Below are 16,421 nucleotides of genomic sequence, written 5' to 3'. Positions count from 1 at the left end.
TACTATGCTAACACACTAACCCACTCAGAGATTATACTATACACAACATGCTAACCTGTTTATAGATTATACTATTATAATATTATATTATATGACACATTAACTCACTCAGAGAGTAGTGGTTAGTATGTAGTGTTCAGTGCGTAGCTGTGTCCAGTGTAGAGCACAGTGATGCAGATTGAAGTGCAGTACAGAGGCTCAGTTTGAGCTGCTCTGTTAAAGAAGAGAAGATTAACCCAGAGAATCACCATCACAGAAACACTGAGAGACAAACACTGAACATCTGTACAGAGATTAACATCAGCAATCTGCTATTGTTATTATTATTGTTGTTGTTGTTGTTGTTGTTGTTGTTGTTGTTGTTAATATTATTATTATTAGTAGTAGTAGTAGTAGTAGTATTACGTTACTTTCTTCAATAGGCCAACCACTGTGTATTTATTGTATTATTCTGAGAGTAGCGCACTGTCATTGTATTCAATATTTCCCATTATTGTTCTGAGGAACTTTAATAGAACAAGATACTTAAAACAGCAATAATACCTGAACTGACTGAAACACTGCAGGAATATTAATATTATGAAATTCTGAATCTGATCTTCAGTGAAGGTTAATATTCAGCTACTGAACTGGGAATGACAATAGAATACAAAATAAAACGGCGTTAAATAAATACATAAATAAATAAAGCAGAGGGTGACGGAATCATAGAGGATGTGAATGGTTGATCTTTTGCCGCCTGCTCGTTCAGACTCCACCTGATTTAATCTGGCTTAATCTGGTTTAATCTGATTGAATCTGGTTTAATGTTCATCTTCAAACTAGAAATAATTAAATTTACACTGGTTTTACTAAATTCGGAAGACTCTCTTTTCGTTTCCACCACTTTCTCCACAAACTGGGCATTATTATCTTACTATTATTCATTATTTAAACATGTGACGCCATCGTCTCCCACCTTCCACAGAGCAAAGCTTTATTTACTCTTCATTTTCTCACTACACTAACTGTGTGTGTGTGTGTGTGTGTGTGTGTGTGTGTGTGTGTGTGTGTGTGTGTGTGTGCGTGTGTGTGTATGTTCTGCATATTAATGTATATATTATTAATGTATATTAGTGTAAAAACAGGACTCACAGTATCAGCTTCAGTGTGTTTACTGTAATATTACAGCCAATAAATGCATTTACACAAAGGAAACACACACAACACACGCTAAATAAATAAATAAATCGAGTAGTGGTGTTTGTTTGATTAGCTGCGCGAGCTGTTGTGCGAGTTTCCTTTTCTTTCTGACGGATTTCTCCGGTTGACGCGGTGACGTCACCACGGTGTCGTTGGCGGTGACTCTGCGGCTGTGGGCGGGGCGGGGCAGTGTGTCGCTCTTGATTGGTGGGCTGAGCTCGGAGGGGCAGTGGGTGGGGGAGCTGAAGTTAAGGGCAGTGAGGGGTGCGAGCTCACTCTGCCAAAAACACTCTCGGACACTCAGTCGGAACATCGCATAATACTGCAGAACACAGAGAGGGGCTCGGGACCCCCAGCATCCGCTCTACAACCCGCAGGAGCTCGGGACAGCGCGCGCGGACAGTCCGGACACTCAGCGGTAAGATCAAACACCGTTCGCTTTAAAAGAACTGCTATAAAACACTCACAGTGAGCTGTTATACAAGCGTTATAAACAAAATTTCATAGTCATTATTGTTTTTATCGTTGTTATTGTACACAGCAGTAAGATCAAACACAGTGTATCTTTTTACGCATATTTAAAAAACGGTGAACTGTTTAATAATAACCTCATTATTATTATTAATAATATTATTATTATTGTTGTTGTTGTAGACAGCCGTTTACTTTAATGTTACCTTTATAAACACAGTCTCATTATTAACGTTACTATTAGTAGTAGTAGTGATCTATGAACAACTCTGTCTGGACTGTTATGCATGTCTTATTAACATAATGTTTTAATTGTTATTAATATTGGTAGTAGTAGGGGTTGTTGTCGCGTTAAAAATAGAAATAATATTAGTATGTATTTTGCATGTTTTATGAGCGCCTAGTGGAAACAGCAGAAACGCAAGCACTAATGAAATTCTTATTAGCAGTAGATTATTATAGCAGTAACACTAATACTATATTATAGAAAAAGTAGTACTACTATTATTATTGTTGGTAAAATTGTATTGTTGATTTTTGTAGTATGATAATAGAAGTAAAAATGCACGAATTGTCTTGTTATTATTAACAGTAGCGCTTGTTCATTTTTATTAGTACCGTTTGTAGTAGTAGCGATACAATTATTATTATTATTATTATTGCTGATCTAGTGTTTATTTTGTATTAATAACACTGGCATTGTTGGCAGCACTTTATTGATAATAATAGTAATACTAGCAGTACTACTTGCATATTTTTTCTTGTCATTATTATTATTATTATTATTATTATTATTGTGGATCTAGTGTTTATTTTGTATTAGTAACACTGGCATTGTTGGCAGCACTTTATTGATAATAATAGTAATACTAGCAGTACTACTTGCATATTTTTTCTTGTCATTATTATTATTATTATTATTATTATTATTATTATTATTGTGGATCTAGTGTTTATTTTGTATTAGTAACACTGGCATTGTTGGCAGCACTTTATTGATAATAATAGTAATACTAGCAGTACTACTTGCATATTTTTTCTTGTCATTATTATTATTATTATTATTATTATTATTATTATTATTATTATTATTATTAGTGTTATGTTTTATTGCTTGTGGTCTTTATTTTAGTAGCAGAAGTCACACTAATATAAATTGTTCCTTTGGCATTAGTTCATTATTTACAATACAAATAATTATTATTATTAATAGCAGTATTAAAATTGGCTTATTTGAAAACCTCTTAGTAAACGTAACATTGATATTAATCTTGGAAGTAGCAGCGGTTTATTATCAATATTCAGTAATACTCATAGCATTGCTAGTAACTTTTATTATTGTTGTTGTTGTTGTTGTTGTTGTTGTTGTTGTTGTTGTTGTTGTTAGTGCTGTTCTGAAAGCAGAGCACCTTCTGAGATGAGAGCATAAAAGCCTTATATGATGTTGTTGTTGTTGTTGTTCTTCTTCTTCTTCTTCTTCTTATTATTATTATTACTGTGAAATCATCATTACTGAGTGCTGTTTGTAACTGTAACCCTCAGTACTGTAATTTATAGAGAGTCTATAAGTCTTTATAGAGATGTGATTTTGACCTACAATTCAGTCGGAGGAGCTGCTGTAACACTGGAGTCCTGAATCAGTGAAATAATTCCAGTAATATATCAGTAATATTTCAGTAATATGTCAGTAATATAACTAATATAACAGTAATATCAGAAATTAATATCAGTAATATTTCAGTAATATAGTTTCAGTATATAGTTTCACTCTTTCAGAAACTCCTGAATGAGAGACATTCACTCTTTTATTTCCTGCAGTGCAGATTCAGATCTGCTCTCTCTCTCTCTCTCTCTCTCTCTCTCTCTCTCTCTCTCTCTGTCTCTCTCTATCTGTCTCTCTGTCTGCAGCAGCTTGTGAGCTCAGTAGGAGAAGTGAGGAGTGTTGTAGTGTGTGTGTGTGTGTGTGTGTGTGTGTGTGTGTGTGTGTGTGTGTGTGTGTGTGTGTGTGTGTGTGTGTGAGTGTCCAGCAGATCTTGCTGCACTGAAATCTTATGATCATAAAATGTATTGATGAAAAATGCAAATAAATAAAACAAATTAATTATAATGTCCTGCAGGACTGTAGATCTGCCCAAAGCCACAGCTGGAGTTTGGTTTGAAGGTGTGTGTGGACACACAGTGGACAGTGCTGTGAGTGGACAGTGGACGGCAATCAGTGGACGGTGAACAGTGGACAGTGATTAGTGGTGGTGGTCAGTGGTGGTGGTCGGAGGCAGGATGGAGTTCAGCTGCTCACCAAAGCCCCAGCTGTCCTCCAGGGCCAACGCCTTCTCCATTGCTGCTCTGATGGCCAGCGGCAAGGAGAAGGACAAGGAAACTGAAGAGAACACCATCAGACCGCTGGGTGAGCAGTACTGAATGATGACCTGCTGTACTAAATAAACACCTACATTATTCAGTAAATGCCTACATTACTGACATTAATGCCTATAGTACTGAAACAAACACCTATAGTACTAATATTGACACCTATAGCAGTAAATAAACACCTACAGTACTGAAATTACCACCTATAATACTGAATAAACAAATACTGTACTAAGATTAAAACATACTGTACTGAAATTAAAACACAGACACATACAGCACATAAGTAATGTACAGTACTGACATAACACTGTACATACTGTATGGATAGATTTAGTAATATGTATTAATTCCATCCTGTATATATGTGCCAGTGTGTAAATTCAGTAGAGTACTTTTTCAGTAGCTTACATGAATTCTGTAGTGTATAGAGATACAATACTCTATTAATTCAGTAGTATATTACTTCAGGACCATATAATAATTCATTATTGAATTAATTTAGTAGTGTATATTCAGTAATGTATATTAACACAGTCATCTATTAATGCAGTTGTGTATACTTTCAGTAAAATATATCAATTCAGTAGTGTATATTAATACAGTGGTGGCTTACTTCAGTAGTTCTTATAATTCAGTAATGTTTTACTTCAGTGAAGTATAATTATTCAGTATTGTATTAATTCAGGAGTGTATATTAATAAAGTAGTGTATTACTTCAGTAGTTCACCCCAATACTGAAGCAAATTTCTACAGTACTGATATTAACACCTAAAGTACTTATCTTAAAACATCCTGTACTGCAATTAACGCAATGTACTGACTTTACACATACAGTGCTTAAAAACACATGCAGTACTTATATTAACACTGCACATAATGTTTAGATAAATTCAGTAATATGTATTAATTCCATAATGTATACATTTATCAATGTATTCATTTAGTAGTGTATTAATTTAGTAGGTATATTAATCTAGTAATGTATATTCAGTAGTGTATAAATGTTGTTGTATATAATAGTAGTTATCTATTAATTCAGTAGTTTATGTTAATTTAGTGGTGTGTTAATTCAGTAGCGTATATCAATTCAGTTGTGTATTCATTGAGTAATGTACATTAATTTAGTAATGTATATTCAGTGTATTAATTTTGTAGTATATAATAAAAGAGTAATCTTTTAATTCAGTAAATGTATTCAATTCAGTGGTGTATTCATTCAATAGTGTATATTCATTTAGTAGTGTATTACTTCAGTATTGTATCAATTTAGCCATGTATATTAAGTATTGTTTCAGTAGTGTATATTAATACAAGAGTCTATTAATGCAGTAGTTCATATTAATTCAGTACTCTTTTACTTCAGTGGTGTATATTCAGTACTATGTTCATTCAGGAGTGCATATTAATATAGTATAGTAGTGTATACTTCAGTATATGGTGTTAATTCAGTAGTGTATTAATTCATTAGTGTATCCATTCAGTAGTGTGTTAATTCAATAGCATATTATTTAGTAGTGTATTTATTCAGAAGTGTATTAATTCAGCAGTATATTGATTTTGCAGTGTATTAATTCAGTAGTGTATTTATTCTGTAGCGTGTGTGTGTGTGTGTGTGTGTGTGTGTGTGTGTGTGTGTGTGTGTGTGTGTGTGTGTGTGTGTGTGTGTGCATATAAACTTCATACAAACATTTTGATTTTATTTTTATGTTATATAAAAGCATTTCATTTTATCGTAGTGTTTCATTTACATTTACAGCATTTAGCAGACGCTCCTATCCAGAGGGACTTACAAGAAGTGTTTTGTCTATCTAGAGAAAATATCTTTGCGAGTTACCAATAAGTGAGAGAAAAAGACAGTCCTGAGCTCAGATACTGCTAGAAACAAAAGTCACTATAGATACCCAGAAAAAAGGAACAGAGTTAAACACAGAGCTCTGTGCTGTACAATACAATTCAATACAATACAATACCAGTAAACTACAATACACAGTGCAATCAACAATAAAGTAAATTACAATACACAGTGCAATACAATAAAATATAATATAATATAATAAGTGCAGTTTCATCTCGAGCTCTACCATAAATTAACACAACACAACCAAAACATCAGTGAACTACCACAACACACACACACACACACACACACACACACATAAACACACACACACATATAAAAATAATTAAACACAATAAAATAATCGAAATAAATATGTAAAGAAACAAAACACAAAGAAATATAAGATATTTGAGTGAAAAGCATAAATAAAATAACAAAATAACGAATGGAAATACAGAAAAAAACAGTCACTGATTATTTTCATAATTATAAATTTCACAGTGAGTGTAAACAACTGTGTATAATAATAATAATAATAATAATAATAATAATAATAATAATAATAATAATAATAATAATAATAATTACAATAATAATAATGATGAGTGTATGATATTAACTCAGGTCTGTAATAGTTTAGTAATTAAAATTGTTTATATAAATGAAAATCGAAATGAAGTTAAATAATTTAAATTTCTGCTGATTTTAACGAAATTCGGTAAATATTTAGATTTTGTGTTATTATCAGAAAGTAAAATAATAACATGCGGATAGATTATAGTTAGATTTTATGGCACATTAAAGACTTTTTATCACACAGTCACACATTTCAGATAATCACTGAATAATAATAATAATAATAATAATAATTAGAAGAAGAAGAAGAAGAAAAGAATAACAATAATAATAATAATAATAATAATAATAATAATAATAATAAGAAGAAGAAGAAGAAGAAGAAGAAGAAGAAGAACAATAACAATAACAAAGCCAATAACAATAATAATAATACGGTGTCTGTGTTTGTTTTCAGAGCAGTTCGTGGCGCAATCTTCTTCCTGCGAGCGAGCGGATGAGGAGGAATCCCGGGAACTGGCGGAGTCCCGGGAGCGCTCAGAGCCTTTGATCCCGCGAGCTCCCGCCGCGCCCAGCGAGGACATGAAGAACATCAGCTGCAGCCTCGAGACCAAAGAACTGTGGGACAAGTTTCACGAGCTCGGCACCGAGATGATCATCACTAAATCCGGGAGGTCAGATCAATCAACCCGTCAATCAACCAATCAATCAATCCGACAATAACATAGCGATCGCAATAATAATAATAATAATAATAATAATAATAATAATAGGGTGTGTTTAGTTTCACACAGCAGCGAATATTAATATCGCACATTTTAAAAATTAAAGCAGTAATAAAATTCAGTTGGTTTAACGGATCAGATCAATACACCGTAAACAATATCCGTTATAAATGTTTTATTAAATCTGATCAGCGACTCAATTTCACATTCAGAAACACTGATTCTGATCGCGCGCGGATACATTTATACACGTTTATGTAAGCGCGTGCGCGGGCGTGCGTTTGTAGTAGAGTAATTGGGGGTGGGGGTGGGAGGTGTGGGGCCGTGCAATGGGGCTCGCAGCGCCCAGCCCCTGCAGAGAAAGACCGCTAGAACCATTAGGAATAAAACCTGCTGGTATTCTTCTATAACGGCAATTGGTTTAATGGAGACCATTAGACACCACTAGGTTCCTGTAGAACACCTTTAGATCCCATTTAGAATCAGAACACGTCACTTCCTGTGGTAACAATTAAATGAACTCGTTGTATTGAGCCTAATGAAATGCTGTGACTGACTCTGTCAGCCTGTGATTCTGAGTTGAGTCAAACTGGTTTAACTGGTTTATTACAGACAGTAATTCGGTTGATCTGATGAGCCCTTTTACTGTGTAGGTACATCATTTCAGCTTTACACACCCGACAGACAGGGAGAGAGAACATTCACACAGGTTCTAATGATGTTTACAGAAAACCTTCACTTTAACGTTCATAGAACATTGAGGGTGTTTATCATTTCGGTTAATGTTCATATAATTTTCATGTTAATTAAGACAGCACTCAAACTGCACTAATCAGATTGTTTGAGGATGTTGTAAGGATGATGTGAGGATAATTTGAAGATGTTGTGAGGATGATCTTAGGATGTGTTGAGGTTGTTTTCAGGATGATTTGAGGATGTTGTACGAATGTTGTGAGCATGTGTTGAAGATGCTGTGAGGACGTTGTGAGGATGTGTTGAGGATGATGTGAGGGTTATTTGAGAATGTTCTGAGGATGTTTTGATGCTGTGAGGATGTTGTGATGATGTTCTGAGGATGTGTTGAGGATGCTGTGAGGATGATTTGAGGATGTGAGGATGCTGTGAGGATGTCTTGAGAATGTTGTGAGGATGCACTGAGAATGTTGTGAGGGTTATTACAGAATGTTCTGAGGATGTTTTGATGCTGTGAGGATGTGTTGAGGATGCTGTGAGGATGATTTGAGGATGTGTTGAGGATGTTCTGAGGATGATTTGATGCTGTGAGGATGTGAGGATGCTGTGAGGATGTGACAATGCTGTGAAGATGTTATGTGAATGTTCTGAGAATGTTGGGAGGATGTTTTGATGCTGTAAGGATGTGTTGAGGATGCTGTGAGGATGTTTTAAGAATGTTGAAAGGATGTTGAAAGAATGTTGGGAGAATGATTTGAGGTTGTGAGTGGCCAAAGCTCTCTGTGTGTGCATGTATTAACTCTTCTGTGTGTGTGTGTATGTAGAAGGATGTTCCCCACTATCCGTGTGTCGTTCAGTGGGGTGGAGCCAGACTGCAGGTACATCGTTCTGATGGACATCATCGCCATGGACAACAAGCGCTACAGATACGCCTACCATCGCTCATCCTGGCTGGTGGCGGGAAAAGCTGACCCTCCACTGCCTGCACGGTACTGACACACACTCATACCAAACACACAGACACACCCTCCCACCCACCCACCCACACACACACATACACACAAACACACACACCGAGGTCCTCTGTGTGTTGATGTGTATTTGCTCTGTGTTTCAGTCTGTATGTTCATCCCGACTCACCCTTCACTGGAGAGCAGCTGCTGAAACAGATGGTTTCATTTGAGAAGGTCAAACTTACCAACAACGAACTGGACCAGCATGGACACGTAGGTGCTCCATCTCCTCTACTATTCACTCTGTGTATGAATGATAATCAGAGTTTATTTTCAAAGCTCAGCTATGCTGACGATTAGAGAAGATCACGTTATTTCTGTCCTCATAGCGAAATATTTCACACTTTGAAGTTTATCTGCGCTTCAGGAAAATATTTTCTAAAATAATGTTTTTATTATACTTATTATTTATTACTGCTACTAGACGATATTAAAGTTTGCTGTTATTGTGATTCATGTCTCCTCAGATTATCCTGAACTCGATGCATAAGTATCAGCCTCGCGTTCACATCATAAAGAAGAAGGAGCACACAGCCTCTCTGCTCAACCTCAAATCAGACGAGTTCCGCTCCTTCATCTTCAACGAGACTCAGTTCACCGCTGTCACCGCCTACCAGAACCAGCTGGTGAGGAACTCCTAACAGACAAACAACAAACAAACAAACACACAGCGCCATTCTGTCCAGATCCTTATTCAAATCTACCTTGAACAGTGCAGCAGTTGAGAAGCTGGTGAACACAAGGCCAACAAGTCTGAGGCTCATGTGTGATAATTCAATCATGCAGTTAGTATCATGCTGATTGGTGATATAAGCTTTAATTAGTTAGAAAAGAAGCTCAAACTTCAGACTTCAGACGCTGAACATGTCCTGGCTGATGTCGCTGAGATGGTGGTGGTGTTGCTGGTGGTGGGGGGTGGCTTAATTTTCCTCTGAACTATCACTTTAAAACGCCTCTGCTAAATATTTGTCAGACTGCAGTCATGCGACCTGGTGCTCAGAGCGTCTCCGTGTAGGAGGACCTGAGGGGCTGCGCCTCTGTCTGCTGTTTAGTCTGGGAAGATTACACCGTTGGGGAGGAGGAGGGATGGAAGGATGGAGGGACGAATGATACAGGCTGAAGTTCTCTTTTATCTCTTTGTTTGGCAGATTACTAAACTGAAGATCGACAGTAACCCCTTCGCTAAAGGCTTCAGAGATTCATCCAGACTGACAGACATTGAGAGGTAAGACATCTCTGACTCTAAACCCCTAAACTCTAATTTTAACCCTTGAACTCTAACTCTAAAACTCTAACACTAGCCCCTTAACCTCTAACTCTAATCTCTAAAACTCTTAACACTAACCCCTTAAACTCTAATTCTAATCTCTAAAACTCTCATTTTAACCCATTACATTCTAAATCTAATCCCTTATACTCTGAACTCTAACACTTATACTAAATCTCGAATCCTTTAAACTCTGATTTTAACCTGTAAATTCTTACTTTAACCCCAATCTGTAATCTTAACCTCTTAAACTCAAACTCTTAACTCCTTACTTCTAACTCCAACCCCCTCTTAAACTATAACTGTAGTTCCATAAGACTCTAATTAACCACTTACACTCTAAGTCTAACCTCTTAAACTCTACCCCCTTAAACCTAACCAATAACTCTAACCAATATTTAGTTCCTTTAAACCGTTATTTATGTGAGATGATGTAGCTTAGCATGTTAGGTCTTTCTGTATCCCCCAAGTGGCCATCCCACTGAATTACATAAATACGTGTATAAATGTTGGCTTGCTCTTCTACAACAACAAAAATCCGTTTTTGTATATCACAGATATTTTCATCTAAATATATTGTGATATAAACTGAGTCTATTCCACAGTTTCTCACTTGGTTGGGATTTTTATCATTTCTCTAAAGCTCAATTCATAGCAGGTTTGTGGGCGGAGCCTGGAGACGCAGAGAGCTTCCATTCTAATAATCTGAGGGGGGAAAAAAACAACAGAAACATTTCACATTCTGTTCTGTCTGTCTCTGTCTCTCTCTGTCAGTCACTCACTCTCTCGCTCTCGTTTCCTCTATTTCTCCCCTCTCTCTCTCTCTCTCTCTCTCTCTCTCTCTCTCTCTCTCTCTCACCCTCTCTCTCTCTCTCTCTCACCCTCTCTCTCTCTGTCTCTTTAGAAGGTTGTGAATTAGATCTGATCAATTGATCTTCATGGAGCTGCAGAAATCACATTAGTCTGGAGTCAGGCAGTGCACTAAAACACACTGTAATCTGATTGGTTTGGGTGACTGATTGAAACCAGCCGCCCCCGGCCCCATCCCCACCCCCACCCCCCCAGTCGCCCCTATCACGCCGCAGATAAAAACACACAGATTTGTATTTCGCCGCTGACAGATATTGCACTTCAGTAACTGGATTGTGCCGTGATGCGGACACAGGGCCGCTGTGACTCAGAGCCGAGCTCGCAGCCCAGCTAACACGGCTAATGCACTTACAGTAGCGCAGCTACACGCAGCGCAGACGCGCAGAGCTGTCTGTTAAAGGGACAGTTCAGGAAATCTAATTCCACCCCCCACCCCAAATCAGACCCTCAGACAGAAGGGTGCAGTGTCTACAGTTTGCTTCATCAGTTTTAGCGCCGGAGCTACGAGGCTAATGTAGCTAACGAGGACTTGACTCTGATACCCACCGATTAGCACGGTGCTAACTGCTCACCTAGACATCACACACTCACACACTTCAGTTCACTTCCTGTTCACCAGCGTCTTATTTACATCACTCACACCGTCCAGACCACTCGGGCACCTGTTTAGTGGAGTTTATTGTTGTTATTTATATTTGTTTGTTTGTGTTTATTGTTTGTATTTATTGTTGGTGTTTATGGTTGTTTGCTGTTCTGTAGGGAAAGTGTGGAGAACTTGATCCACAAACACTCGTATGCTCGCTCTCCTATACGGACCTACAGCACCGAAGAGGAGAGTCTGGGAGACGACACACACTCCACACACAGCCGGGGTGAGGACACACACACAAACACAAACTACACACACAGCCAGGGTGAGGACGCACAGAGACACACAAACTCCACACGCAGCTGGGGTGAGGACACATACACACAAACTCCACACACAGCCGGGGTGAGGAGACAAACACAAACTACACACACAGCCAGGGTGAGGACGCACAGAGACACACAAACTCCACACACAGCCAGGGTGAGGACACATACACACAAACTTCACACAGAGCCAGGTGAGGACACACACACAAACTCCACACACAGCCGGGGTGAGGAGACAAACACAAACTACACACACAGCCAGGGTGAGGACGCACAGAGACACACAAACTCCATACACAGCTGGGGTGAGGACGCACACAGACACACAAACTCCACACACAGCCAGGGTGAGGACACATACACACAAACTCCACACACAGCCAGGGTGAGGACGCACAGAGACACACAAACTCCACACACAGCTGGGGTGAGGACACATACACACAAACTCCACACACAGCCGGGGTGAGGAGACAAACACAAACTACACACACAGCCAGGGTGAGGACGCACAGAGACACACAAACTCCACACACAGCTGGGATGAGGACACATACACACAAACTCCACACACAGCCGGGGTGAGGAGACAAACACAAACTACACACACAGCCAGGGTGAGGACGCACAGAGACACACAAACTCCACACACAGCCAGGGTGAGGACACATACACACAAACTTCACACAGAGCCAGGTGAGGACACACACACAAACTCCACACACAGCCGGGGTGAGGAGACAAACACAAACTACACACACAGCCAGGGTGAGGACGCACAGAGACACACAAACTCCATACACAGCTGGGGTGAGGACGCACACAGACACACAAACTCCACACACAGCCAGGGTGAGGACACATACACACAAACTCCACACACAGCCAGGGTGAGGACGCACAGAGACACACAAACTCCACACACAGCTGGGGTGAGGACACATACACACAAACTCCACACACAGCCGGGGTGAGGAGACAAACACAAACTACACACACAGCCAGGGTGAGGACGCACAGAGACACACAAACTCCACACACAGCTGGGATGAGGACACATACACACAAACTACACACACAGCCAGGGTGAGGACGCACAGAGACACACAAACTCCACACACAGCTGGGGTGAGGACACATACACACAAACTCCACACACAGCTGGGGTGAGGACGCACACACACACACAAACTCCACACACAGCCAGGTGAGGACACACACACAGCCAGGGTGAGGACGCACAGAGACACACAAACTCCACACACAGCTGGGGTGAGGACACATACACACAAACTACACACACAGCCAGGGTGAGGATGCACAGAGACACACAAACTCCACACACAGCTGGGGTGAGGACACATACACACAAACTCCACACACAGCTGGGGTGAGGACGCACACACACACACAAACTCCACACACAGCCAGGTGAGGACACACACACAGCCAGGGTGAGGACGCACAGAGACACACAAACTCCACACACAGCTGGGGTGAGGACACATACACACAAATTCCACACACAGCCGGGGTGAGGAGACAAACACAAACTACATACACAGCCAGGGTGAGGACGCACAGAGACACACAAACTCCACACACAGCTGGGGTGAGGACACATACACACAAACTCCACAGACAGCTGGGGTGAGGACGCACACACACACACAAACTCCACACACAGCCAGGTGAGGACACACACACAGCCAGGGTGAGGACGCACAGAGACACACAAACTCCATACACAGCTGGGGTGAGGACGCACACAGACACACAAACTCCACATACAGCCGGTGTGAGGACACACACACACACACAAACTCCACACACAGCTGGGGTGAGGACGCACACAGACACACAAACACACAAACTCCACACACAGCCGGGGTGAGGACACACACACAGAAACACAGACAGCTGGGGTGAAGAGACACACAGACACACACACACATTCCACACACAGCCGGGGTGAGTATATACATACACACACAGAGAGGGTGAGGGGACACACACACACACATGAATAACAGAAACAGTTCTAATTGCAGGTGATTCCAGACTTTCACATTCGGATGTATATTTTTATTATGTAATTTTTCAGATCTGTGTTCTGCTAATTCAGCAGAACTATCACAACATCAAAAACCTTATTTATACTTAAACTCGTCCACCATCGTCAGTGTCAGTGTTTTAGATCAGAAGCTGTTCCTGATGATGATGATGAGGATGATGATGATGAGTCTGGGTCAGGTGTGTGTGAGTGTGTGAGGTCTGTATGAAGCTGTTATTAATATCGTTATTAATAACTGACAGCATCTTTATTATGTGTGTTCTGTGCAGGTTCTGCATTCACGGCCTCAGATAATCTCTCTCTGAGCTCCTGGGTTTCCTCCTCCTCCGGATTTTCGGGTTTCCAGCCCCCTCAGTCTCTTTCGGCTCTGGGCTCTGGCGGTGGCGGCCTGGCCGGCCCCCTGCCCCCCATCCAGGGCTCATTGCCCCCCTACGGCCGACTGGGCATGCCCCTCACCCCCTCTGCTCTGGCTGGGTCCATGCAGCCCAGCGGGCCGACCTTCCCCTCCTTCCACATGCCCCGCTACCACCACTACTTCCAGCAGGGCCCGTATGCCGCCATCCAGAGCCTGCGCCACTCCAACACCGTTATGACCCCTTTCGTATGACCAGGGGAGCCACTGCAATAACAATTAAAACAGTAATAATAATAACAGTAATAAATTTAATTTATACACAAGGCCACTTCACACAATCAGCACTCACAATGACATGCAAATCGTTTCCTGAGGGAGGGGGTCGGACACAGGGGACAAAAGAGAGCGGGGCTACTGCAGCCTTTGCACTCTTTAGCTTTTATAAGGACTCAGATATCAACACAGATACATAAACATGAATATTGTTTAATTTTCCACTAGAAATAGAATATCTAAAAGATTTAGCCTACAGCAGTTTAGCTCCAGCAATTCAGCCTACAGCAGTCTAGCTCCACCCACTCATCCAACAGCGGTTTAGTCCCACCCACTCATCCTACAACATATTACCCCCGCCCATTCAGCCTACAGTAGTTTAGCTCCACCCATTCAGCCTAAAGCAGTTTAGCCCCACTAAAGGAGTGTTTTACTGCTTTTTGAATGATGTACAGCCAATCAGAACAGAATTCATTTATATGTTTCAGACTTAAAGGTACAGTTATACAGTCTGCCTGTTTAACTGAAGAATAAGGTGAGGCTGTAAATAATTATGTAGAAATGAATCACAGCCGTTTTTGGTAAATAAAACACTCGAATGAAGCTCAGAGAGAAACAATACAGAGAAAAGTAAGAAACGGCCCCTTAAAGACTTCAGTCTCGCAGTGTGTTGTAGTCATTTTGTGGTTTCGCTTAAAGCAGAGTGGTGCTCAGAGAAATTACAATGTTTTGGACTCTGCGTGTTGCGGCACAGTGAGTCTGCTGTGCAGTGTCCTTAAACACTAGAAGGCGTTGTGATGAAACTGCAGTTGCGTACAGAGGTGGGACTTAAACCTCGAGCCTCTAACACACCTTATAAAAAAATTCAGAATAATGAGAATAAAAATGAATTCCAAACCCCCATATACAGACCACCCCCTCCCCCGCACACGCACACACTCAGCATCACTGAAACTGTAAATAGTGAGACTGATATCAGACTGTTCAACGACCTGGAAGAGCTGCTGACCGCAGCCGCACCGGAGAGACAAACAAAGAAAGTACCAAAGGACTCCGCAGTTCAGATCTGAAACATGGGTCTTCAGCGTGGTGACGGTGATGGACTCCACCGCCGAGACACTTGCTCATCCTGCTCTTCCTCAGTTCCCCAATCTTCACCAGAGGAACATACAGCTAAAGGAGGGAAACGTGAGCTGTCCTGCACGGAAATGACCAGAACTGTGGACAGTGTCTTGTTTCTCTCTCCAACACTCAGACTGTGTAGAACAGAGTCGGACATTAGGGGGCGCCTTGCTGTCTCCACAGCGTGCTGCGCTGACAGGACCATGCTGGGATCCGTCCGTTCATTAGAATATCAGAGACGTTTCTCTCTCTGTTCTCTGTCGAGCTAAACGATGGAGAATAATGTGGTGTGATTTGAAAGGGAAACTTCACCGACATTCCAAAATTCATGCATAGTTAAGTGGTTAAAATACTTTTCAGAGCGGTTTGGTGTGAAACACGCCGTTCTAGATAAACTTACTGATTCAGCATTGTTCACAGTGGTGGTCACACGAACCAGAAGTCCACCTCTAAAAGCTCCCTCAGAAACAGTTACTACATGGAATGGTTATGAATTCATTCCCTGATGAGTGAGACACTGTTTTATGGTAGTTTTGAGAACTTAAACTCCATTCATGGTGGAGGAATACATGCAGTGCGCTGTGAGGCAAAATAGTCCCCAAAGAAAACTTATTATTTCAGATTTTCCACTATTTTCCATCATCAACGTTCCATATAAACACAGAAGACCCG

At 40.5% G+C, this 16,421-nt stretch overlaps 1 protein-coding gene across 2 annotated transcripts; it reads left to right on the top strand.

Moving 5' to 3' along the window:
• Nucleotides 1-1,470: 1,470 nt before the first annotated feature.
• On the top strand, nt 1,471-16,203 carry tbx20 (T-box transcription factor 20). 2 transcript variants are annotated; one of them, XM_017703954.2, is made up of 9 exons: nt 1,471-1,600; nt 3,771-4,057; nt 6,897-7,113; nt 8,682-8,846; nt 8,975-9,083; nt 9,338-9,496; nt 10,019-10,095; nt 11,767-11,879; nt 14,269-16,203. In XM_017703954.2, the coding sequence occupies exons 2-9, from the start codon at nt 3,931-3,933 to the stop codon at nt 14,604-14,606; spliced, it is 1,305 nt and encodes a 434-aa protein (XP_017559443.1). In that variant the 5' UTR covers nt 1,471-1,600; nt 3,771-3,930; the 3' UTR covers nt 14,607-16,203. The 2 variants fall into 2 exon arrangements, with proteins under 2 accessions (XP_017559443.1, XP_017559444.1); XM_017703955.2 differs by lacking the exon at nt 1,471-1,600 and having other exon boundaries at nt 3,929-4,057; nt 6,902-7,113.
• The last annotated feature ends 218 nt before the right edge of the window (nt 16,204-16,421 follow it).

This window comes from Pygocentrus nattereri, chromosome 24 (assembly GCF_015220715.1).
Source record: "Pygocentrus nattereri isolate fPygNat1 chromosome 24, fPygNat1.pri, whole genome shotgun sequence".
In the NCBI taxonomy this organism is placed as follows: domain Eukaryota; kingdom Metazoa; phylum Chordata; class Actinopteri; order Characiformes; family Serrasalmidae; genus Pygocentrus; species Pygocentrus nattereri.
Note: the sequence above shows the minus strand (reverse complement) of the source record. Positions and strands in the feature narration are given on the sequence as shown.

Bases quoted from the DNA above. Each gene is read 5' to 3' on its own strand.
- tbx20 (XM_017703954.2), top strand. From the start codon at position 3,931: ATGGAGTTCAGCTGCTCACCAAAGCCCCAGCTGTCCTCCAGGGCCAAC. The intron at 4,058-6,896 runs GTGAGCAGTACT...GTTTGTTTTCAG, and splicing joins GAACACCATCAGACCGCTGG to AGCAGTTCGTGGCGCAATCT. The intron at 8,847-8,974 runs GTACTGACACAC...TCTGTGTTTCAG, and splicing joins GACCCTCCACTGCCTGCACG to TCTGTATGTTCATCCCGACT.